The 27,151-nt window shown below is 44.8% G+C and overlaps 1 protein-coding gene across 2 annotated transcripts; it reads left to right on the top strand.

Moving 5' to 3' along the window:
- The first annotated feature begins 21,286 nt into the window (after window positions 1-21,286).
- Window positions 21,287-25,423, top strand: LOC136474849 (AP2-like ethylene-responsive transcription factor AIL1). 2 transcript variants are annotated; one of them, XM_066472418.1, is made up of 9 exons: window positions 21,287-21,774; window positions 21,917-22,533; window positions 22,692-22,774; window positions 24,233-24,241; window positions 24,326-24,414; window positions 24,488-24,561; window positions 24,635-24,685; window positions 24,793-24,869; window positions 24,954-25,423. In XM_066472418.1, exons 2-9 carry the CDS (start codon window positions 21,986-21,988, stop codon window positions 25,112-25,114), a joined length of 1,092 nt encoding a protein of 363 aa, XP_066328515.1. In that variant the 5' UTR covers window positions 21,287-21,774; window positions 21,917-21,985; the 3' UTR covers window positions 25,115-25,423. The 2 variants fall into 2 exon arrangements, with proteins under 2 accessions (XP_066328515.1, XP_066328516.1); XM_066472419.1 differs by having other exon boundaries at window positions 21,287-21,837.
- The last annotated feature ends 1,728 nt before the right edge of the window (window positions 25,424-27,151 follow it).

The raw sequence follows: 27,151 nt of genomic DNA, 5'->3' as shown, positions 1-27,151 counted from the left end.
CTAGCGAAAACCGTTTCATGGCCTATTATCACGGCTGTGTGATTCTGCCTCACACCCCACTATTAGAACCGTGGAGTGGGGATCGTTATTTGATGGATTTGTTCCTATGAGAGCATGACCTTAACTGTGCGCTATGCCTGAATCGGTTGTTTTAGCCGATATCGAGCGCTTTCACGAATAGTTCGCATCACGAGATTGTTGAAGTAGCGATAGGTTGAAAGATGTGTTAGCCCCAAGATCTTATTATTGTATTATGGCCTACATGATTCTGCCTCATGCCCCACTGATATTAATAATAAGTTAGGGTCATCGAGTCTATTATTGTTTCTACGGCCGACATGATTCTGCCTCATGCCCCACTGGTCATAACGATAGATAAGATCTAATATGTTCATTAGATTTACCTCTATTAAATGGTTGAATGATGATGAACTATTTCTTTTACATAAAAAGGGGTTCGGTTACTCGCAGTCATTGGCTTAGCATGAACTAATTACTGTTGATATCCTTTTGCCAGTGACCAATATTTGTTTAAAGAATGATATTCATCCTGAACGATAACTGATTCCTCTTACACAACCCCATGAGCTTTAATCAATTTATTCTTATGAATATGCTGGAATTGACAATTTAGTCGATCTCCTTTCATATCGGCTCTTAGAGCCACACATTCAGGATTGTCTGGCAACACCGATATGTTCTACGTTAAATTATTGATTAGCTTTCTTTCCTTGTCAATTGCAGAGTCAAATTGATTGGCATTTCTCAGAAGGAGTGCGCAGGATCAACCATCCCTACGCTAAAGCTAGGCGGATCTCTAGCTCCATCGAGCAGAGCCTTCTAGCTTGCTCGTGTGCCCTTAGCACGGAATGAAATTTCATGCCAACAGCTGTTTACATGGTGTTTAAACAATGTTAAACGGTCTAAATGGTTTTGTACTTTTGTAAAAAAAAATATAATTGTATATGTGCTTGTAAAAAATCAAGTATTCTAGCATTTATACATATTTATCCGAGTAAAAATCAATTATTTTAGTATGTATATATATTTATGCATGTGAAAAGAACCAAATATAGATATTTATGCATGTAACATATCAAGTGTACATATTTATAAATATAATAAACTTAAATATACAAATTTATCCATACAAAACTGAACTAGATTTACCTCGTGTTCGCCTAAATAGCCGTTTAAATGACTGTTTAGCCCGTTTAATACAGTTTATCTCCGTTCCGTTTAGGCCGTTTATACTATTTTTTCCTGTTTTTTATCATTTAAACGGTCAACCATTTAATTTTTGTTTGCCCCCTAAACAAAATAGTTTACCACCGTTTACCGTTTAGTGGCCGTTTAATCAGCCGTTTAGGCAAACACTGCTATTTCTACTCTAAACTATATTATGGTCGTCCAGTGGCATCGACTGATGGCACGGTCAACGAGGATGAAGGCAGCTCGCTCTCAGTTGGGACGACGTTTGGCTCTATTGGGGGTGGGACAACGCTCACCCCCACCTAGTCTCCACTCCTTCCACAGGCTAGACGACATCTTCCTAGCGCACATCTTCAGCCACGCTCGAATGGTGAGCCTCCATCACCCACTGCATGGAGACTTGTTCAATAACCATCTGTGCATATGGCACTAAGCTCTCCCCTAGCGCATGGATTCTATCTATGCTCCACCCATTGGCGTACCCTCTGCAGATGGCGGCGAAGTCTAGATTGGGGTGATGGGTAGCCACCGAGGTCAACACTCCTGACATCCCATAGAACATGTCGTCGGAGATGAGCACCCGAACTTTGTTCGGGACCTCCGCCAGCTAGATGGTGGGCGTACTGGTGCTCAGTCTCGACCCGAACACCTTAGAGATGACCACCTATGCGACGTTGCGAATCTGGTCAAGCTCTCCCTTGAGAGTGCGTCGCTCCTCAAGGGACCAGGCTAGCACCTCCACGCCCCGACCGACCACCGCTTTGGCCGTCTACAGCTCTTGCTCCAGAGAGCCGATATTTCCACCTAGTTCTAGAAAAAGGCAACAAGTTCAGAAGCAAAGGAGAGAAAAAATCAAGGAATTTACCAAAGGCAGAATAGATACATACCAAGAAGGGTGCTATCAAGAATGGAGAGCCCTTTCCTCTTATCGGGTCACCTTCTCGAGCAGTCGAGCGTTCGACTCCTCTGTGTCGAGCACCTGCTCTCGAAGCACGACCACTACTTGTTCAGCATTGATTGGGCCTTTTGCACCACCTCCAGAGACTCCAAGGACTTCTAAATCACTGCCTCGATCTCCGCCAAGTGGACCTTCACCGTGTCAAGTTCTCGCTTAGCAGTAGTTGCCCACTCGACCACATGTAGTTCCATCGTCCGTGCTCCCATTGCCTCGGCCGCCTAGGCTTGGGACTCACGATGGCCAGAGTCCAGCTGGTGCCTAAGCTCGTTGACCCACCGTGACATCATTGCTTCCTGCTCCATCTGACCATGTTTCTCCCAAAGAAAATGACACTTACAAATCGACATCGTCTCTAGATCCTGTGAGACAAGAAGCAAGCATGTTGAAACAACCGGTGAAAGGCCAAGGAGCCAAGGACAAAACCAAAAACATAGGGAACTTACCTCTACAACACATGGCAGATCGATTGTCACAACCTGATGGATGAGCTCAACCCTCTCTAAGGCCTCCTTAAGCCTCGCCTTGGTAAGGGCGAGATCGGACTCCATCGATAGTCCTCTCTCCCTGAGCAAGTGTCAGAGATTCACCTCCTCCTCATAACAAAGAATGAAATGGGCCTTTCTCGACTCATCGGGGCAAGGCCACACTAGCTTGCAGGTCACCCTCAACCCGCTAGAAGATCTAGCCATCACAGTGTCATGCGACGACCGGATCATCACCAACTCCCACGATGGTAGGATAGGTGGTGGCTCCACCCTAGTGCCTGCCTCGCTGGAGCAGGGGATCTCCACCACTAGGTGTTAGGGACCGAATACTAGGGTACCCAAAGAGGATGAGCTAATAACCATCAAATGTTGACGCTTTCGAATAGACAAGAATGCAATTACACTTCTTGCCCAAACGACTAAAGGTTGGTTCTGCCTCGCCAACCCCCGAGGGCTAGACTCCGCCTTGCCCAACGTCTGAGGGTAGGCTCCGCCTCGCCCAACATCTAGGGCAAGCTCCGCCTTGCCTGATGTCCGAGGGCTGGCTCTGCCTCACCCGACGTCTAGGGGCAAACTACGCCTCGCTCGATGTTTAAGGGCAGACTCTGCCTCACTCGATGTCTGAGGGCAAACTCCACCTCGCTCGATGTCCGAGGGCTGGCTCTGCCTCACCCAATGTCTGAGGGCTGGGCTTCGCCTTGCCCGACGTCCAGGGCAGACTCCACCTCACCCAACATCCAAGGGTAGGCTCCGCCTCACCCGACATCCAAGGGCAGGCTCCGCCTCACCCAATGTTCAAGGGTAGACTCTTCCTCACCCGACGTCTGGGGGCAGACTCTGCCTTGCCCGACGTCTATGTGCTACTCCTTCATAACTGCACGTGCAGATAAGGCGAAGCACTTAAGTTAATCGTAATACCAAGGACCATACCCTGCATGCTTGTAGGGAAGTACCATCAGGATATGACCAGATAGGCGCTTTAAGCCCTTCCAGGCATGTTAGAGCCCAAATAGTGTCACGGGCGCCGACATTTATCCTACAGTGTTATGGGCGTTGGCATTTGCTCTCGAACACGAATCCTGACAGAAACAAACGACAACACTACGGTCCAAGAAAGAAACTCATGTCATCTATAGTAACAAACATGGGGCCACTACGTCGTCTGCTCCCCATAGGGTCATGGCTTGGCACCCTGGTGCATCATGCCGCCTGCCAAGGCGAGACAGGACATGACCACTTGTTGAATGAATCTAGACTATGGCCCTATTAGGATCAGTGGATGTGCTATCCCTAGCACCGTCTGTCGTGTCAGCGGGATAGGCTCAAAGGAAAAGGAAGACCCATCAGTGTCCTTTCAGTGCTAAGCAGCAACCGGCCTCTCAGTGCTCTTTCAATCTTTCCATCAGAGACTTGGGACCTATCCCTCTCATGACCATTTATACCCCCTACTATGAACCTTTCAGTGCTAATAACATGAGCAGCAGTAGCAAACTAGATGTAGGGACATTCTGCCCGAACCAGTATAAACCTTATGTCTTTTAGCACACCATCCGAGCCCAACGAGCAACAAATACAAATTTACTAGTTGGTGTTTACTCGAAACACCGATAGTTGGCATGCTAGGTAGGGGCCTTTGCATGTTCTAATGTTAACATCAGGCCACGGATGGCTTGCCATGGAATCAGTTGGGTCCTGGGTGCACACGTGCGCTTCAGTGACCTAGACTTCATCATCACAGTGGGAGGAGAGTTGGCATTGGCCCACGCCGCCATCCATTCTCTCCCCACCATCGGCCTTAACTATGATAGGCTTGAGCGCCAGCTCGATGTCTCCCTAGGACCCTAGTAGTCTAGGGAGAACCAGCGCTACCTCGCCTTTTCTGATGCCAACAACATGGTGTGGCTTGCCAGAGGAGAACCTCTCTCTGGAACACCACATATGGAACGCCCCGATAGCTCTTCCATTTGGTCTCCACAATGCTTTCGTTACATAAGTCTATAGGGAGCAGAACCTTTATTCTGCTATCTATGTATCGCTTGTGTTAATTCATCAGTTGACACGGTTGTTATGTTAGTGTTGATTGTTACTATAAAAAGTACTCTCCGTTGTGGACATGATGAATGGTGTGTACTGATTATATTTGTATGGTGTGTATTCAGTAAGTTATTAAGGCCCAGCTGAATTAGTAAATAAATTATAAAAACCAGAGGCCATCACCGCCACTATTCATCTAATGCGGTAGGGGTGAATAGTGTATTACCACCAAATTGTTTAATAATCGACATTGACAAAAGGATCATCATGGGCAGATCATACAGCAATGCCACGGTGACCATGCCCTATTACCATGTGGTTCATATGCTGAAGCGACGATGATGTTCACCTCGACACAGGAGGGTCCTGCTCCAATGCGATGAAAACAAGGACCTAATCAAGGACGGATCATAAGCTAATACAGTAGTGTTAGTGTATACCCACGCAGGCGAGTCAGGCCTCAATGTGATGGAATAAGGATCTGATCACAGACGGATCATAAGCCATGCGGTGGTGTTAGTGCATATCCACACAAGTGAGTCATGCTCCAATGCAACGAAAGTAAGGACCTTATTATACATGGATGATAAGCTAATACAGTGATGTAGTGTACACCCCAGTCAGTCTCAGATAGCGACGGTGAGGGCTATGACCATAACTACCGATAGCTTACTAATGAGGCTAAAATACGGCTACGATGGGGGTTACGACATGGCTATGAAAGCTCTAAGTGTAGTAGTGAATCCACATGTTTGAATCTTATTCTCATTCTTTCACCCCATTCTCGTAATGTTTAGGAGAAATCAGGCTTGAAATCAATTGTTTCGCAATTGCTTGCTTCTATGTTGGCCTTAACCAAAATCCTATACGGCCTAGAGGCTCTAAGCAATCTGACTACAAAATCACCTAGCAATGCAACCTATATTATTGTGGTTTTGTAAACCGACAGTGATAATGTATCATTGCCACCTATAATATGAACCAACTGTAGAAATTGAAATTAGGAGTGAAAATATAGTATCACTATTGGGTGGTAATAAGAACCAACAATGATACATTGATGGACCCGAATCCTCCCCCTCACCGACCAGATTTAAGAGCACATTGCATCACTGTCTTATCATCTCATGCCTTCCTATCCTTCTCTTTCTCTTATCCTCTTTGGCCTCCCTGTCCTCCTTTCTCTCTCAATCTCGATCCTAGGCCAGAGTGCCATAGCCTATTGAGGAGCAAATCTAGCGCTCAGCGATGGCATAGGTCTTGTGCGGTAGGGTCCCAAGGATGAGGTAGATGGGGGTCTATGGTGGCGATAGACAGAGAGGCAAAATGCAATCCAGTCATGGATAGGGGAGTTGCAGTGGCAGTGAACAGGAGGTAGAGGGTAGCTTGGCCATAAGAGGGAGACGGCGGTGATGATGGACGATAGCTTGTCCTATGCAAATGGTGGAGTCGTGGAGCTACGACGATGGCAGACAGTGAGGCGGTAGGCAGCTTGACCGCATATTTGAGGCCCACGATGGCCAAATGTCAAGTATCAGGGGGTGATCATGGTATAACAAAAGTGGCATCATGGTATGAGGGTCCATGGGGACAACATTTTTCTTTTTCCATTTTTAAGAAACAAACATCACCGTTAGGTGGGAGACTGGCTATGTATCTATAGGCATTACTATCGGTCATGCATTGTCAGCTCTAAAATCTAGCAATGAAGAATGTTTAGAACCGGCAGTGGTGGGCATTTTTGGTAGTTGAGGGTAGGTGAGACCAACATATAAGGATTTTTGAGTCCATACCCTCATCCTCAGGTAAATCCTTTTACATGAAGTGAGGACAAAAACAAAAAGTTAAAGTGCTGGTGGTAGTGTGTGTGGTTCATTCAGTGTACAAAGTGGATCTAAGCTGTTTGGATTCTGATACATTACAAAAGTGTGTGCATGAGTATGGTTTGCACTTTTTTATCTCAGGGAAAATTACTTTGAATAATTTATAATTTGATATCTCTTTGGTCCTTTCACTTTAGTAAAACAATGGGGCGATTGTGGTACACATGTTCCAACTTTTTCTAAGGATGGCTATAAGTATGAATATGTCTGTGAGAATAAACTGACGGAATACTATTGTTGCAATTGTTAGGAGCATGACTAAATATATGGGCACTGTGTATGGGTGTCAGTTTGTTGCAATCTCTAGTGTTCCTTTTATAGAAGTAGTACTAGTTCTAGTATTATGACTAATTATTTGGTTCATGTGCTTGAATCCTTGGCCTATTTAATTACGTTGAGATAGCAAGTATTCTATTTCAAAGAGAGAAAGGGGAGATCAAGATCAAGATCTTACAACCTTGAAGAGGGAGGGAGCATGTAAGGATGAAAATGGACCAAAACATTCATGTCCCATCCTACCTATTTTTCTACATTTGTCTTGCTTCGTTTCTATTTTGTTGGGTCTAACCCACGAGAAACAGGAGATACCTCTTCCCCTGTTGAATCTTGTTTTTAAGTGGGAGTTTTCTTTTTTAGCTACATGGAGAAGCTATGGGGGGTATGACCCCAGATACCCACGGCAGACTACATGGGCTGTATCGCCAGAAGTGGTCTAGCCCATAAGATGAAGCCTTGCGAAGCACGACGCTGCTCCACGCGCCCCGTAAGACATCGGAAAGATATCCTGAGGATACGGTGTAATCTGTTAGGATATGTTATGATCCCATGATCCCTATAATCTATTATTGCTTACTAGTTATCTTCTAGATCTAACTGACTTGTAGCCCTACCCCCCAGCTATATAAGGCGAGTATGGGACCCCTCAAAACACACGCAATGTCATACGATAGCCAATACAAACCAACAGACCACAGGAGTAGGGTATTACATCGTGTAGAATGCCCAATTCATGGCACATCGAGCAACTTATATGTTTTTATCCTTGGAACGCTCCAGATTTGTACTCTTCACTCCATAATGAATGAAGTTTTTGTCGCCATAATTTGTCTCCATTATTTCTCCACTCTAGTTTAATCTCTATTTATGATTACCAGCTCCAAGCTAGTCCTTAACAAACTCTGACAATTATACGTGATCTCCATAAATGCTTCGCCTTGTTTCTCCATACTAAAATATCTTTAAGATATTCCACCAACCATTGAGCAGCAAACGTTTAGCTCTGTGTTCTTTGGAGAAAACCCTATCTCCGATCTCTCCCTACACGTGCTACAGGCTCCAGTGCTCTATGTTATGGGTGGTTGGTTCTGGTTCCTCAGTCACGTCTATTCCTCCTACATGTGCATGGGCTCTAGCACTCGACGTTATGGAATACGGGCTAGCCAAGGCCAAGAGCCTAGTAATGAACTAACTACTCGGATGCTACTTATACCACATATAAATGCATTAGGGTTAACAAGACGTCTCTTTTTCACCACAAGCGCTAGCAAGCTGCCTAAACACGCACATGTCGTCTACTTACAACATTTATACAAATACACAAATGTTTGCTTAGGCCCTCATGCATTTAACTCCCCTTTCCAGTTGTCCCATATAGGTTCCTCTCCACTCAGGTTATTGAGCTTGGCCCTCACCGTCTACCTCGCCGAACAGATCAACATCACCGGCTAGCCTCTTCACCATGTCCTCCACCTCATCTTTTAGCTCCTCCTCCTTGGTCGCCCCTCCCTCTAGCGAATCCAGCCCCTATCACTTGAAGATTGATTACAGGGTAGTGAGACTGGACCACCGCTAGGGCATGTGTCACGATGGAAATAGCAGCATCTCGGTTGAAGCCTTTGAAGTTCTCCCATGCCGCCTTACACCTGTCAATGATGGTGTCTGGATGGGGTGGCCTATCATCAAGCTGAGGAGCTACCTCCATATCGAGCACTGGCCTAACTCCAGCCACCATGGTGTCAAGTTTTCCCCCCTAGATTTTTGCCTCTAGCTCCAGCACGTCGAACTGCGCCTTGGTTCTTCGATGGTCTGTAGACACCAAAGGAATTCGTCAAACAAATAAATCATTTCAGCAACAACTCTGACCACGAACTACTCACCTTCTAGATCCTCGGCCAGTTTCTCTGCTCGCCCAGATGCTTCCTCCTTCTCCTCTTGGAGTTGACCGATGACTTGACGCAACCGGTCGAGCTTCGCATCTTACTCTACAAACATAACAGTCGACATCAACATCAAGATTGTTTGGCAATGCAGAACAAATTCACCGATCCATAGTACCTTTCTTATGTTCGAAGACACTTTTTAGCTGCCCAGAGGTGCGCTCCAGCTGCTTGGAGCTGCTTAGAGGTGCACCCTAGCTGCTCGGAGATGATCTTCAACTGCTCGGATAAGATGCCCTTTTGGTACTCTAGGTCCTTGGTGTTTGATTCAGCAAGATCCCTTTCATGTTGGGCCCTTTGGACGTTCTTCTCCATCAGTTTCATCGCCTCCCTCAGTTTCTTGTTCTCCTCGATGAGGGGATCCATCCTTTTGATCAACTGCTGCCATTGTTCAATAGTCCATGCTATGCCCTATAAAGCAACAAGATTATAAAAGACCATAGTCTCCAATGCCAAAGACAGACACCGCTGACACAACACTAACCTCAATTTGCTTCATAGCTGTGCAAAGGGTGGACCGTAGCCCCTTCACCTCCCTTGTGGTGTCCTCCTCTTCTATGACCACAATTTCCTCCCCTCGCTTGTGGAAGATGCAGATGTTTGAGTTCATCATCCCTCACGCTCAATCTCCTCGACCTCGTCCTCTTCCTCCATAGCCAATGGTGCTCCCTGGGGGCTCGGTGGCCGCATAGAGTGACTAACCATGCCCTATGGCATCTCAAGGTGCGCTGCTTGCTCCTCTGATGCTGCTGCCCTCTGTGCCCCAAATTTTGGCATGACGTCGCTAGCTCCTGCTCCCGCCTCTGAAGACTCAGTGGCTCTCGTTGTTGCTCCTAGCACCTTCGTCGAATCGCCCGCCATTGTCACAGATCGCTCTCCACCTCAAACTCCATCAGCAACGGTGGTCAAATCCTCCACAAATCGACGAGCGCCCGGAGACTCTGGGAAGGAGTCTATCCACAATGTCTCCATGCTGTGAACAGCCCCTGGCTGCTTGCTAGTCTGGCTCAAAGGATTCTGATCCTCCACGCGCCCCATTCTACATTAGATTAGCTCATCGATCACCACAACTGTAGGAATCGGATAGCTATCGATCCCAAGACAAAGATACTTACACGTTGGCTTCCCAATAAACTATTCTGAACTAGCGCTGTCTCCCCGAGCAACTAGGCACTGCTCTACGATTAACCCATGTGCCCTAGGCTAGAGGTCTTGCGTCCCTCGCCATCGACGTCTTCTCCACCTATTTCTTGGGGACTCCTTCCCCTCCCTTCGATTGCACCTTGGCATGCGTGTTGCACGATGGCGCTTTAGTGCTCGGAGGGGGAGCTATTGGAGCCTCGTCGTCGTCCGACCACTCAGACATCACCGTACTCTACGTCCAAGCGGTCTGATCACCACCAAATGAGATGTCGATCGGCTTGCAGGGAGCTACATCCACTGTTCTTCTCTTCTTTCAGGCGAGCTCATCTTTTTCCGCCCTTTTCCCCCAAACTTTTTCTGATACTAGGGGGAACTCTGCTTTTGACCAGCACCTTCACCTTTGGATTCGGATGAGGTGCTGACGGCACCTTCCTCTGGCTGAGTGGTCGGCCTGGCGTCCACTACTTTTGGCCAATCGCTCCTTAGCACACCCTAGAAGTACGCCACTCATTCCTACCAATGGATCGTTCCACAAGCAAATCAGTCCACCGCTCAGCGCCTGCATGGGATAACAGCACCAGGAACAATAGTTGAGATTTTTACCTGAGGAGGTGGGTTCATGCAGTTGAAGGGTTTTGGCTACCTCGGCACGGTATATGACATGTTTGGAGCGAATAGTTTAGTGGCCCAATGTAGCACAGCCTCCTTCACCAGATTCTCCGTCCTCTCCCGGGTGCCATCAGTATCTCCTTTGAAGTCAAAGCCTGCATGAGCCCTCTCCTTGCAGGGCTAGATGTGGTGTAGTATGAAGTTCACCGCCACCACTACTCCGCTCATCTTCATGCCCCTCATTAGCTCAAGGAGCTCCTTCCCTATTCCATATCAGCACTGGTCGGTTTCTCCGACCAGCTCCTTTGATTCTCCAAAATCTGGTCGACATCGCATCGGATGGCAAGATCGCTTTGCTTCATATAGAACTACCTAGTATTCCATCCCTTCAGTGAGGTACTTAGTGGCACAGGAATGTATTCGCCCACCATCCCATCACAGAGCTATAGATACACACTACTAACAACTTTGGAACCGCCCCCTCCTTTCTTCTTCAACCAGAAAAAGTGTCGGAAGAGATTGAAATGGGGAAGAATGCCAAGATAAACCTCACAGAAGTGGATAAACACATAAATGTTCAAAATAGTGTTTAGATGAAGATTACACAAGCTCACTCCCAAATACTCCAGCAGATCCTACAAGAAAGGATGTACCGGAAGCCCTAATCTGATGTAGACTAGGCCTGATCTTCCGATAGGTATGATAGCGTCGATTGGTGGAGACTCAACATTCACGATCTATGCTTCGAACCAAGACTGATTCGGACCTCCGCAACCATTACACCACTGCTCCGTTGGTTATCAACCACGCGAACGCGATTGACATCACCGAGAAGGCTTTCCTACAAGCGAATCGAGAACACAAGCAAGAACAAGATAAATGCAATCTAAAATTACAAATAAATATGAGGTTTATGATAACGAGAAGTAGTTCAAGTCTTTATTCAAAAGGACTAATCGCCATAGGCGAACAAGATAAGAACTGGGGCCCTGGTTCACAGCAAGCGGCCTTGGCGGTGACAATTGTAGCAAAATCACATCTATTTCATGAGGAAATCAAGAACTAAACAAAACCCAAACTTTAAGGAGAGCGATGGCTACTATGTATAGAGTCTTGGGCGCCACCCCCTGGATGTGCCCCCTAATGGGCCCAAACACGATACACGGTCCAACGGACCAAAAGATGGTGTCGCAACACCCTAGTAGATTCTGGATGCTGACTTGTTTTGATGATTCAAGTTGATTCTGAAGGTCTTTTGATGTGAGACCACTTGGATTGGCTTCCTTATCAAATTAGCTTTCTAACCATATGTGGATTGTCGAAAACAGAGTCCGGATGCATCCTAGGTAACCAGTTTAAGGCAGACTGGTCTTGGAACCTGAGATGGGCTCCAACTTCAGTTAGACTGGGCTTCCACCATAAAAAAGATGAATTGGACACCCATACTGGTCCTCCTCCTCTCCTTGGCTTGTATACGACAAAGTAGTGATGTCCTCATCATCCTCCCTTTCTTGAATTGAAGTCGTCCTCGACTGAAGTAGATCATCTCCTCCATTAGATGACAGCAACGATGGTTCTAGAAGAAGATGTTCATCTTGGTGCCCCATCCTTCGCAAAGGTGGCTGCCATGGTGGCTTCCCTATTGGGAATTCATCCTCCTCCTGCAAAAGGTTAGTACCAACAAGAGGCATAGCACTAGGAGTAGGACCAAGTGGACATATAGGCGATGTACAAGTTAGAGCATAACATGGTTCATCATGAACAGCAAGAACAGATTTTAGAGCAAATAAAACTTCTTTCATGTTACTTGAAGGTTCATTTAATGGTTTGCTAGAGTCGTTATCAAGGCCTTTCTTTTTCTTTTCAGCAAGTTCCTTTTCATATTGCATAATTTCAGCAGGTGTTAAAGGAAGTAAAGCAATGGTCTTTCCTTTAAACATAAAAGTATATCTATTTTGCCTACCATGATGTACAACATTATTATCATATTGCCAAGGGTGGCCTAACAAAAGTGAATAAGCTTGCATAGGCATGACATCAAAATTAGCATAATCATGGTATGACCTGATAGAAAAATGCACATGAGCAGATTATGTTACCTTTGCCTTACCACTATTGTTGAACCATTGAACATGGTATGAATGTAGAAGAGCACGTGTAGATAAACCAAGAGTCTTGACAAGCTTAGAACTTACCAAGTTATTATTGCTCCCTCCATCAATTATAGCACGAACACGGAAATTATTGACAATGAGGAACATTTGAAACAAATTATGGCGTTGTAGCTTGTCTACTGGCTCAACTTATATACTCAAAACACACTGAACAAGGATTAATTTGTAGTCTATAGTGCAGGCCACACTATCGATTACCTCATCAGGATCTTCAGCACTATCTGCAAATTTATCTGCATAAAGATCAGTTGCAAGTGCAAATTTATTCTCTTCATCACTAGCACTAGCATACCCACCATCATCAGTAGCAATATATGCGTATTTGTTGGGGCATTCTTTAGCAATATGACCCATGCCCTTGCAGCGGTGGCACACAACTTTAGAAGAGCTGCTAGAGAAAGGTGTAGCAGATCCATTGGAAGAAGGTGTGATAGGAGAACTCTTATTTGCAGGCGCTGGTGGTGTCTGCACATTAGAAAATTTACTCGCCTTAGTTGGACGTGAAGGAATGGATGGAGACGTGGATGGAGTCATGGATCGCCTAGGTTGTCGTCTCTGTACTTCCCTTTCAGCTTTAATAGCATAATGATATAATTGGGAAAATCTAGTCCATTCTTTATAGTCAAGAACATCCTGTATTTCACGACGCAAACCTCCAAAAAATCTAGAACACTTATTCATTTCATCCTCTTATATGTTACTACGTGCAAGACCAATTAAAAGCTTCTGATAATATTCCTCAACAATTTTACTACCTTGATTTAAATGTTGTAGTTTTAATCATAGTTCATGCTGATAGTATGGAGGAACAAATCTCGATTTCATTCGTCATTTAAGTACAGTCTAGGTTTCAGATATTTGAGCATTAGCATTAGCATTATTGCAAATATCATTCCACCAGAAAAGAGCAAAACTAGTAAACTCACTAGTAGCAAGTCTAACTCTATATTCTTCAGGTACTTGATGGGAGCTAAATTTTTTATCTACAGCCATCTCCCAATCTAAATATGCTTCAGGATCAGCAGAATCAGAAAAGGAGGTATCTTAAACTTGGTTTTAGAGAAAGCATCATTATTACCTTAGTTGTTACCTCCCATACCGCTTCCGTTAAAGTTCAACCGATTACGGTTACGTGCATCCTCAGCACATCGTTGAGCTTCGGCTTTAGCCTCCACGTCGCCATCATCCTCCTCAGAGAGATCACCATCATCATCTTCAGGACATGGTTCAGGATGTCGTTGTTCAACATCTTCAATCCTCTTGGTCAAATTGGTGATTTGTTGAAGGATCTCATTGAACTTGTCATCAAGAACGGCATGAAGCTCATTCTTAGAAACACAGTCATTGAAATTTGTAGGTGCGTCCTTGTTTCCTTGGCCGTTGCCTCTGGCTTTTCCTGACATGGTTAGTAGAAAGGAAAAGACAACACAAATAGTATTATCCCTACCAACTACTTAGGTTGTGGATAAGAAAAACTAAGGCACTCAACTTTCAAGCGTCTTACCATGGTCTTACAAGTGTTCTTACCAAAGCAACAGGCGGTGCAATCGGTCGGTGACTGTGATACCGTTGTAGCTTGAGTGTAATAGTTGCAAGGCGAACCTGTACTTGGTTAGAAGAAAGTAGAGCTTGGACAGGCACAATATAGTAGCAAGGAATAGCAAAATTCACAACTGAATAGCAAAGCTGAATAAGTATTCCAAGTACTTGTATTAGTTGCTGGTCTACTCACATTCCAAGTACCAGATGTATCAAGTGATTTGAACAGCAAGAATATGATTAGGAACAAGGTAGAAATAAGTAACGCAAACACAGCTCAAATGGCGCTCTCTATATGCTCCTCTAAATATTGTTCCTCTTTTACCAATCTCTTTTTTCTATTTTTTTTGGGCTGTCGTTGTTTTTTTTTTTGAGAAATTTTGACTTTTTCTTTTTCTTTTTCTTGATATTTTTTCTTCACTTAGGAGCACAAAAGAAGTAACCACAGAAAATAAGAGCTTAAACAAGTGAAAGACGTGGCCTGTGGAATTTTCAGAAGACGTGCTCGAAATCGATAAAAACCTTGTAACCACGAAAAGAGGATCTTGTGACTACTTTTTGACCAAAATAAAAATCTCCGACCCCAACAACATGGGGGATGGACGGATCCAAAAAAAATCTGATCGATTTTGATATATGGAACGTCGAAATCCGAGTTCGTATGCAAAAACTAGACCAGTTTTATGAACACACTCCGAATTAGAGGATAAAACGGGAATAATATGCGCAAAATTGGTCACGGCAGCAAGGATTTGATGGAAACAGTGAAGACAAGTATAACAAATAAGATGGCGTGGACTAGGGTTTGATGAATACAAAGGAATCACAGCAAGACTTGAAGGTGTTCACGGATTATGATGAAAAACAAAGGAAAAAATACAAATTGCACTAAAAACGATCTAAAACCAGCAACAAGAACTTGACCTAGGGCACAAACTCAACAACGCGAAACAGAGACAAAATTGCACGGCACAATGAGGCTATAGGACAGGAAATATGTGGCGGTGTATTTTTTTTTTTTTGCTTTTTGTGGACTATAGGTAATGCAAAAACAGTAACAATCTAAAGGGAAAAACAAAGTTATACCTAACGGGTAACGAGGTCTCTGATACCATTTGATGTAGACTAGGCCCGATCTTTCGATAGGTATGATAGCATCGATTGGTGGAGACTCTACGTTCATGATCTAGGCTTCGAACCAAGACTGATTCGGACCTCCGCAACCGTTACACCACTGCTCCATTGGTTATCAACCACGCGAACGCGATTGACCTCGCCGAGAAGGCTTTCCTGCAAGTGAATCGAGAACACAAGCAAGAACGGGATGAACGCAATCTGAAATTGCAAATAAATATGAGGCTTATGATAATGGGAAGGAGTTTAAGTCTTTATTCCAAAGGACTAATCGCCACAGGCGAACAAGATCAAAACTGGGGCCCTGGTTCACAGCAAGCGGCCTTGGCGGCGATAGTTGTAGCAAAACAATGTCTGTTTCATGAGGAAATCAAGAACTAAGCAAAATTCAAACCCTAAGGAGAGCGACGTCTGCTATTTATAGAGTCTTGGGCGTCACCCCCCTGGACGCGCCCCCTAATGGGCTCAAACACGATACACGGTCCAACGGACCAAAAGATGGTGTCGCAACACCCTAGCAGATTCTAGATGCTGACTTGTTTCGATGATTTCCATTGATTTCGAAGGTCTTTTAATGTGAGACCACTTGGATTGGCTTCCTTATCAAATTAGCTTTCCAACCATATGTGGATCGTCAAAAACGGAGTTTGGATGCGTCCTGGGTGACCAGTTTAAGGCAGACTGGTCCTGGAACCCGAGATGGGCTCCAACTTCAGTTAGACTGGGCTTCCACCATAAAAAAGATGAATTGGACGCCCATGCTGGACCTTCTCCTCTCCTTGGCTTGTATGCGATGAAGTAGTGATGTCCTCCTCATAATCCACGCTAGAAATAATCCTCGAAGACAACGAGTTCGTCGGTGTGTGGCATCGGATAGGGCTCACCGTCGGCCGGACGCCATCCGGTGGTGACACGGTCAGGAAGAACGCCCACCTCCACCATCTCGTTGAACTCCGTCTCCCCCATGAGTGACGGTACCCATTCCTTGTCACGGCTCGCCCCGGCGGCCGCCTTCTTCGTGTTACCACCTCCCCCCTTCAGCGCCATCCTTTAGATCTAGAGTGCGTGTGAATGCGAATGGAGGAGCGTGAGGGCAAGGAGGAAGATAAAGTGATGGAGTGACAAAGGTGGGAGCGCGGAGTGCGACGACGCAGTTATAAAGACACCCTCCCCACTTTTCGCCTTTAAGGGTTTTGGGAAAACTGCACCATGCTGATTTGCGCCCATCTGAATTCCCCAAAGCAACGTGCTGGGCCGTTATCCGGGCTTCCGCGCAACTGTGGCCCATATCGCCCATCTTTCGACGCAACTTGGTACTGCATAACTAATATTCGCCGACCACTCCACAATACCATCAAGGCTCAGTAATTTCTACTGTATAGTCATTACTCCAGCTTTTTCTCCATGATTTGAGTAATCGGCACTTCCTGATTTATCCGAGATTTTCACTTGTGGCTCGGGGACTACGTCATCATTATGATCCAGTTTCTCACCATATTGGGGACTTTTTTGTTACTATTGTTTCTGACCCTAGCATCACGTGACCACATCACCTACTGTCAGACTCGGAGACTAAGTGGGCATATTTTACCTTGCGGTGAATGTGCGCTTTTCATTTCAGGGCTCAGCCCATGGACTGGTTGTCTGCTCGGCTGGTCTTCTACCTTTCTTTTACTTTTTGGACCCTGGCACCACGTGACCACATCACCTACTGTCAGGCTCAGGGACTAAGTGAGCACACTTCACCTTGCGGTGAGTGTGTTTTCTTTAATCTGGAAGACTCCGTGAAGTTGAAGAAGATTATTTCCCTTTCTCGTGGTCGGCCTCTAAGTGGGCACACTTGGTTAACAACGAGGAAATTTTCGATTTTGAACTTGAGCTCCTTACATCCTTCTGGCAAGCCTTACTTGGATAAGTCCATGCTCGGCCAGAAAGTTAAGCTGGTCGGTTACGGTCCACAACTGCTCGACGACTCATTAGGGTGGTCGGACTATGAGTCTGACTGCTCGGCTTTGTTTACACCTGCTCGGACATGCTCAAGACGGCGTTGCATAGCGGATACAAGGTGCTCGGGGACTAGCTGTGGGGGGTACTACCCCGGATACCTATGATAGACTACATGGGTTGCGTCGCCAGGGGTGGTCCAGCCTACAAGACGAAGCCTTGCGGAGCACGACGCTGCTCCGCGTGCCCCGCAAGACACCAGAAAAATATCATGAGGATACGGCGTAATCTGTTAGGATATGTTACCATCCTGTTATCCCTATAATCTGTCATTACTTACCGGCACTGTTCGCCTAAACGGTCGTTTAGCCCATTTAAACACCGTGTAAACGCTACACGGTGGTGCGCCGTTTCCGTTTAATCACCCGTTTACCCCGTTTAATTGGCCGTTTAGCCCGTTTAATGGGACGTTTTGCCCGAATAATGGCTAAACGGTAGGTGACCGACTGTTTACCGTTTAGCGTTTAGGAAAACACTGCTTACTGGTTATGTCCTAGATCTAATCGACTTGTAACCCTACCCCCGACTATATAAAGCGGGTAGGGGACCCCCTCAAAACACACGCAATATCATACGATAGCCAATACAAACCAACAGACCACAGGAGTAGGGTATTACGTCGTGTAGACGGACCAAACCTGTCTAACTCTTGTATATTTGTTGCATTCTTATTCTTGATTACGCGCAACACTATCGATCAATCTACCTTCGTGAAATACCTCTCGGAGGACTGCTGACGATGTTCCGTCCATAAAAGCCCAATAGAATACTCATATGTTCTTGCCAAGCCGCTAGCGGCTTTTTCCGTCTGATTTATTTTATATGTAATCTATTCCGTCAGTATGTTTGAAGAAGTAGCTAGTTTTGGTCGCATGTCGACGGAGGCAGGCAGCTCGGTGCTCCCAGCCCGCCATCCTTGTAGCCATGTAGGTGCAGCAAAGCAGTTGAATATAACTAGCACTCGGGATTCAGCGATGTCTCTTTTCTCTGCTTCATTGCATATGCATAGTTGTACATAGGGATGAAAACGGATCATATACGAACGGATATCACCGATATTATATTTGTTTTCATATTTCTGTTCGGATTCGAATTCGAATACGGATAGTATTAACTATGTCGGATAGGATACGATTGGATATCGACATCATAAATATGCAATTTGAGTATTCGGATACGGATACGGATACGGTATCGGATGTTGGATATCCGGACTCGGATACGGACAGATCTCAACCCCTCTAAACGGATTCGGTTTCGAATACGGTCGAAAAATATCCGTACCGTTTTCATCCCTAGTTGTACAGGATGCATTGACTATTGATCATTGGATTGTATATTTAAACGTGTGGTCTTGACTTATATTTCATCTCTCGCCTATTTTCATAGACCTGCTTGTCTCATAACCATTTACGACGATAGAATGCGATAACAGAAATGTATAACATGTTTTATCGTCCGCTTTCGACATGCCAGCCTGCATTGAGTCCAAATCTTACACCCACACCAGGCCTGAGTGATCATCCAAATCTCGTACCCAAGCCCCGGGAGCTAACCATCGTCGCCGCTTAGGTCAGGGCCTAGGGATAGGGAGAGGAAGGGAAGGGATAGGGACGACCTTGGTTCGGAGAGAGAGAGAGAGGAGCGAGGAGGAGGAATGGAGGGGCACTAGCCCTAGTGGCATGCCTGATGGAGAGGAATGAGAGGGATAGAGGGGGCATGGAGAAAGAGGAATCACCAAACAAAACAAGAGAGAGGGAGAAAGAGTCGATGAGGGGCTTGGTTGTGCGAAGGATGAGTCCTTTTGCTAGTGCGACAGAGGAATTCGAGTCTGAGCGACGGGATGAAAGAGATAGGAGAATTACTCAGGTACTTTATTAGTAGGAGAAAAGTAAATTTCAAATATGTCTATTATGGTTGATATGAAGTCATTGGTTTTGCCTTCATCGAGTTAGCCTACGTGAGTGGATTTTTTCTTTACAAAATCATCAAAACACCTACTTGAACATTGCTACTAACCTTGGGTATGGCACTAGAAATTAGGTCCTATTTGGATCTCATGGTCTAAAGTTTAACCATTGAACTTTACTACTTTAGCTCTTGAGGCTCCAAAGAGATAGTCCAAGGTGTTTGGTCAATCTCAAAAAACCATTAGTTCATTATTAGACTACACAAGTGTGCAAAGTAGAAAAGTTTAGTAGCCAACTAAACTCCAGACCATGAGATCCAAATAGGGTCTTAGTCTGATATAAGTCTTAGATATTGGCGTATATCATTACCCTCATAACTAATCTTGTCATTAGGCAAACCGATATACTTCCGTATATGATATCTATTCAGTTGAAAAAAGAACATAAGAGAATGATGCATACAACTATACAAGGATTTCTATCTAAATCATTCTCAATTTTACGTTGTATAGCAATTACATGCATTTAATAATTTACTAATGCTTCTTTTAAAAACATTATTTTTTTCCAAAAAACACTACACACGGTGTTATTTTAAACGTTAAACGGTAAGCAATCGGTCATTTGTCGTTTAGCCATTATTCATGTAAAATGACCGTTTAAACGGTATAAAATGGATGATTATACGAAAAAAAAACATACTACCATGTAGTGTTTAAACGACGTGTAAACAGGCTAAACGACTGCTTCGGAGAATATGGACTATAGAGCGTCTTACCCATAAGTTATACTAATGAAAACAAGAATCAGTACATGAAAGTTTATTCAAACAAGCAAGAAAGTTACAATCAAATTTGATGAAGGCTTTACCTTTGTCGTGTTATCATAACCATGGCAACACTATGTTTTCCTTCATCAATGTCGACCATGTCGCTGTCGCGTTTCGTTATCGTAATGACAACACTATGTTTTCCTCCATCATGTCGCCGGTACAAATGAGTACAAACAATTAGCCAAGTAAGATCTAAACAAACTCCGCTGGTTTTTGGAGTTCACAACAGTCACTCTCGGGATCGTAACCATATTAACCGCGCTACATGTCCAAACTTGATCCGCTCATGTGCCGCCATCCGTTGAGACAACCACAAATCACACACTAGTGCCAAGTGGACCACGCTACTGGCGAGATGAAGGCATGAAGCGAGCTAGAGGATTGTTACTCCAAAGAAACTTCGCTAACAACTCCTTTTAGATAACAACACAATCAGTAGCGAAATCGAGTAGAGACGAAATTGGACCCCACCCCCTTGCCCTGATAGATATTTTCAAGGCCCCAATGACTACCGAGCTCCAGCCTATAGAGTTATTAGTTCTCAAAAGAGGCCGAGCAACCAGCCTACAACCACCAGCTAGCAGCAGTCCACTCACGTTGTCACGCACGCACAGGCGAAGAAAAGAGATGTTGGGAGAGACGAAGGAAAAGAAAAAAATATTTGAAATGTTCTTTCTTTTAATTATAGCTGACCTATTATTATTCTTTTAATTATACGCTTGGGTTCGCCAATGTTAAGTGAGGAGTTCGCCAAAACAAAACGGCTGCTGACGGCGCTGGCAAGCGGTGGCAGCCGCAGGATCACGAGTCACGCACGACCCCAAGAAGCGTCCGCCGCTCTGAGCCGTTATAAAGGTTAAACGTTCCCAGTCGCCCGCGAGGCCTCGACACGCCTCGAGATAAGCTTTCCGTTCCCCCTCCCGCGGTCTCGCCCCTGTAGAACGTTCCAGTCCGTCCGCCGTCAGGCCCGTCATGACACCCAACGGCGCAGATCGACCTCGCGAACCGGAAGCCGCATCCGCACCGTGCGCGGTGCGCGCCGTCACGAGCCACTCCGTCGTGTGGGGCCTCCGGGGCAGCCCCATGGCACGGGCCGCCAGCCGCTCGTCTCTTCCCCACAGGCTGGCACGCATCACGAGGGGCGTCGTGCACGAAGCAAACGGCCCCCCTCAATTAGCTCACGCTTAATCACCCGGTTAACGTCAGGAAACAAATTATAAACACCCCTTAATTACCTATTGCCTTACGTCCTCACCAGTAGCCCCAGTGTGCAGTTGCGCCCAGCTATCCCAGATTGTGCTCTGCTGCGGCGATTAGATAAATCCGGCGGAGCAAGAGGGGAAAATTATCCTGCGATTTTTTCGTTTTGCCCGAGAAAATTTTCGTTGTTTCCCGCATCACTCTTCACTAAGCCGCCGCCTCCCCGCTGGTGCTCGTCGCTTCCTGCCCAATTCGGCGCCATTCGCGCGGCCCCCTATTAATTCCCTGCCTCGGTAGTCACCGGCCGATTGCCTCGTGAAATTTCCTGTTTCGTTGCCTCTCGGGTGTTAAATACCCACGCTGCTAGGGTTCAATCGTCGTCAGGACGCTTTACCTCTCAATCACTGCGGGCTGCGGCGGCGGCGGCGGCGGCGGGTCGAGGTACTGGTTTTCCACTGCTTCCTTGGTTTCTCCGATTCTGGATGGGTTATAGGCGACTTTGTGGTTTGTTGTTCCTTCTTCGGATGAATCTAACTATGTGTTTTTTATTGTAATATAATGTTTTCCATCCCCTTTGTTGCAGAGTTTGTGGATAGTTTGCGAAGAGATAGTTAGGGTTCTGGGATTTTTTTTTTTTTGTCTCCCCTGTCCGATGGAGGAATCGGACGTAGGAGTTAATCCTGGGAAGCAAATGGAAGAGGATAAGGCTGCGGGAGAATCGGGAGACGAGAGGAGCCACTCTATCAATCTGAATAGGGTGCCAGCAGTTGCTGTGGAGGCGAGGAGCACCCAGGGGAATGGTGAGACGCACGGCGCAGCGGTGTCAGGAACTAAGGATGGACGCACTGGAAAGGCAGAGAAATCCAGTGGTGATGGTCAGGACTCTCAGGAGAAGTTACCCAAGTGTGAGCAGGTCGACTATGAAAGTGAAATTGAAGGCTGTGCAGATGATGAGAACCCTGTCAAGAAGGTTGCTCTAGTTACTTTGGTTGGAAATGAATATTGTGGTGATGATGATGAGAGAGTTCAAGTGCTCACCATTGTCAAGAAGGACGAGCCTGCAGATGACATTGGCGACTGTATTAATTCTGGGACAGTTGCAGGGTACAGTGAAGTGAAGGGTGCTGTAGGTGCTTCTGCCGCCACTTCTGCGGTGCGACCTGCTGGCTCCCGATCATCAAGTTTCCATGGTGTGACCAGGTGAGTGTGGTGTGTGTCCTTGTAATTTGTAATAGTTGCTAAGGGGAGACGAACAATGCAATTGATTTATCACTTTGGTATCTTAATTAAATACGCCTTGTCTGTTGAAGTGATGAGCATACTGGGACAATTTGCCAAAGTATCATCAATTTGTGCAGGCATAGATGGAGTGGGAAATATGAAGCTCATTTGTGGGACAGTTCTTGCAGAGTAGAGGGACGTAGAAGGAAAGGGAAACAAGGTATCCATTTATTTTTAACCATCTAACCAGCAGTATGAGACCTTTAATCTAAAGGAGATTTACTGTTTATATACTGAACCATTACCTTTTGTTAGTAAATATTGATTCCATGGCATTACCAGATATAGAAATCTGGCCATGTAAAGAAAATAGGTTTCCTTGTGAGCTAATATTGTGCATTTATTTCTCTGTCATCTTCTCATTTATCGATCATTGAGTGAGAATCTTGGGCAATATTTTCTGTAGCAGTGAGAGAACAGAACTAGGTTCTTGTCCAATTATAGAAGAGCTACAAATTTGATAGCTCTGTCCAGGCCACCTTTCATTTAGTACAAACTATGCCTTTCTGAACCAGTACTAAAAATTGTATGTAATTATGTATGCCATATCATTCTTCAGTCAGTGTCATGTTTCTTTTGTTGTCAGTCAGTATTGAAGTTAGTTTTTTTTTTTTTGAACTTTATTATCTGTCCTAGTTCCACACATGCGTGTTAAGATATTTATGTGCCCTATATTTCTGGCACTGCACACTTGAGCTGCGATTATTGGATTAGCAAGCTCCTGCAAAAGTAGGTCAGCTTACATTTAGATGCAATAGGCGAAAAGTATGTGATGTGCCTAATTGATCTCACGTTTTGTCACCTTCTAAACATCAATTAACTTGTACTGTTAATAGACATTGTCTTTTAGTGGAAGCAGCCAAGTATAGCTACAAAAATGGTTGCATCCTTTATTAAATTCCTATAAACATTAATTAACTTGTACTCTTAATAGACATTGTCCTGTAGTGGATCAGAATCATTTTGTTGTTAGTTATTTAAGTTGTTTTTACCTAGTATGCCATATCAACTGTTTCTAGTATATATAGCTTTTTTTCCCCTGGATTGTATATATACATTAAGAAACATCAGTGATGGTCCCTACTGTTTTTTTTTCTATATAGTGGTTACCATGCACGTGCTGTATATTGATTCAGTAGCAATGGAAAAAATGATATAATGGAGCAATTTATCAATAACTGTGAATAAAAATAAACAAGTAAAGCCTTTTAGATTTTGAAAATAGCTCAGAAATTGACATCCAAATCCTATGCGCAATAAAACCTAAGCAATCCACATATCTAAACCGATAAGATGATAAGATACATATTCTTATTTGTTTGCATCCATTCATCGCACGTTTTATCATGAGAACATAAAAGTATTTAGAAATTATTCAGCCCTGTTCTAAGAGCGCACTCTTCAATGAAATAGCCCTATGAACTAGTAAAGCACTAAAGCTAGTACTTCCCTGAAAGACTTTTTTGCATCGCTGGAGAGATAAAGTACCACCATCAAAGATGATACTGTTTCTATGACAATCTATTATTTTATTTCTTTCCATATGATGTGTATTTAATTATCTGTGACTTGTACTAACGGTTTCTTGCAATGGTGTTCTGATGTGGCGGCGCTTCAGTTTATCTAGGTAACTATTGTTAATTCATTTATCTTCATCTTGGTTCTTGTGTTTAAGGTTTGACTATTTCCCCCTAAATTCTGTACCTTGCAGGAAGTTATGATACCGAGGAAAAAGCTGCCAGGGCTTATGATGTTGCTGCTATTAAATACTGGGGCCAAAATACCAGACTAAACTTTCCGGCAAGTTCTTTTCCTTTGGCTTCAGTGATATTTTTTCAGTTACATGGTCTTATACATGTCAGAATTGTTCCAGATTGAACAATATGGAAAGGAATCGGAGGACATAAGGGATTTGTCTCGAGAGGAATGTGTGACATACTTGAGAAGGTATGTTATCAATCTTCCCCATTTATAACACTGTAGAGAAACGGCTACCACAGTAATTTGTCTCATCCTACAGGAGGAGCAGCTGCTTTTCAAGAGGAGCTTCTATTTACAGAGGAGTGACAAGGTTACCTTTCTTTTATTAGTTTTGTTGAGCTTGCTGAGACTTCAAAGCATTACCTTTTTGTTCTGTATGTTATACTGAAACTAAACTACAATCTTGTCATATGGCAGAAGGCAGAAAGATGGGAGATGGCAAGCACGCATAGGACTGGTTGCTGGAACTAGAGACATTTACCTGGGAACATTCAGTATGCAACACATGAACTGTGATTTACACATGCTGTTGAAAAGTAACTGATTTGAGTTTACTGATGATTTTTATTTTGTTTCAGAAACGGAGGAAGAAGCCGCAGAGGCTTATGATATTGCTGCCATTGAGATACGTGGCAAAAATGCCGTGACTAATTTTGACCGAAGCAACTATGTTGACAAGGGTATGCACTGTATAGAAGGAGAAGGTTTGAGGCTGCTCGCATCCAAGCCAGAAGAATGACTTCAAGTTCAATGCAGTGATTGTTGATCGAGCAGATTTGGCCAGACATATATGGAGCTTAGTTGGTACATACAGATAGAAGAACTAGTTGCAGTTTGTCAATATTCCTGCTTTACAAGGCTTAAGATTACAGTAAATCGACCCACTAGCAAAAATTGTGCCAGGAAGATTTTGAGCTTGTGTATCATAAGGCTTTGTAGGATAGATCTTTCTGAAAATGTTAGCAAGTCCATGTTTACTGTTTGATAGCTTCGTGTTATCAGATTGCACTTTCCTCAAATCTTTATAAAGAATGCTCCTTGTGTATGATCTTGAGGCAATGCGTTCTACCTGGGCGTTTGCCACTTTTAAAAAACCTTTGGTATCCATGCCTTCTGCTTGCACTTTCCTCACAAAAAATGCCCCACAAGCCGCATTTACGTTTGTCTTGTATTCACGTTTACTTTTCCTTCAGCGGTTGTTTGCACACACACCCTTAACTAACTGGTGGTCGCTTGTCGTATTTTGCTGGCAGTCTGGCACGGGGTTGGTTGGTTGGCGGCCAGTGCGTGAGCGTTTTTGTGAAAACAGCCGAAGCGGACATCAGGCAGGATGGGATCAGGAGGAGCGCGGTCCGCGTGAGGAGCCAGGGCCCAGGAGAGCCTGTGGTGCTGGTCGCGGACCCACGATATGGAGTGCAGCGACGCCGTGACCTCGAGCTGAATTTCATGAGCGATGATTTGTTGGATAAACAGAATGCTGGCCTGGCCACGACGTCGGAACAGACCGAGATTTTCCATGGCATGAGAGAGAGAGTGAGTGAATTAGACTCATTCTATTTTTTTAATAATTAAAACCTACACTTAGCCCATTTCTACTATTGTGTCTAGAATGTGTTTCTATTATTCTGCCGTATAAAAGTTTTGCATCCTAGGTTCCAATCCTATTCTAGCATGACAATTCTAAGAATATAAAGACATGAAATGAATTGCTCAAATGTAAATGCTCAAAATAAAGAGAGGAAAATGAACGCGGCGATGTTTTCCGATGTATCGGAGAGTCACCACTCCCCACTAGTCCTCGTTGGAGCACCCACGCCAGAGTGTAGCTCCCCCCTTGATCCACGCAAGGATCAAGTGCCCTCTACGGGCTGATTCTTTGATACTCCGTCACGGTGAATCGCCCACAATCGCTCACAACATGACTTGGGTCATCCACAAGCTCCGTCAGATAATCACCAAGCTCCCAACCACCACTGAGCCGTCTAGGTGATGGCAATCACCAAGAGTAACAAGCATAAACTCCCACTTAACCATGACAAGCCTAATGAGAAAGATGGATGCACACTTACTACTCCCTATGCACTAGTGATGTCCTTAATCTTGGATTATCAACTCTCAATCATCAACTCTCAATCACCACACTAGGCTCTTGCTATCCCTTGCACTCCAAAGGCATTTCACAGCAGAACAATTGGGCAAGAGACTTCCCATGAACAAGTGGGATACGTATTTATACCCTCTCATTCAAAACATAACGGTTGGAGGCCAACTCAGTAAGTTTTGGAGTGACCGGAAGTGCCGGTAAGGGTGACCGGACGCGTCTGGTCAGCAAAATGCCCCTATGGATACTCTTTGATGTTAATCGGACGTAGGCACTCTAGCGTCTGGTCATGTACTGTTTAGCGTCCGGTCAGTACATGACTGTAGCTGCTGATCAAATGAACTGAACGGACTCTTCACGCTGCGTCTGGTCACAACCAAACCAGCGTCCGGTCAGTTATTTGACCCTCCATTCATTTCCAATTCGAAATCCTTCGAGAATGAAGTTGACTTCTATCAATCTTAGGGCTATTCCTGAGTTACCTAGTGCTAAGTTTAACATGTATGCACCACACCTAATCCATTAGACTCACCTAGGTCTAGCTACTAGTCCATACCCCCTTAATTGTACGGCCAAAGAAAAAACAAAGTCCTAAACTATTCTAAGTGTCTCTCTAATGTCAAATGACGCTTAGAACTAGTCTGTCCTTAACCTTATCGTCCATCATTTGAAAAC

The sequence above is a fragment of the Miscanthus floridulus genome, chromosome 8, assembly GCF_019320115.1.
Source record: "Miscanthus floridulus cultivar M001 chromosome 8, ASM1932011v1, whole genome shotgun sequence".
NCBI lineage: Eukaryota > Viridiplantae > Streptophyta > Magnoliopsida > Poales > Poaceae > Miscanthus > Miscanthus floridulus.
The sequence above is the reverse complement of the archived record's forward strand: the minus strand, read 5'-3'. Positions and strand labels throughout refer to the sequence as shown.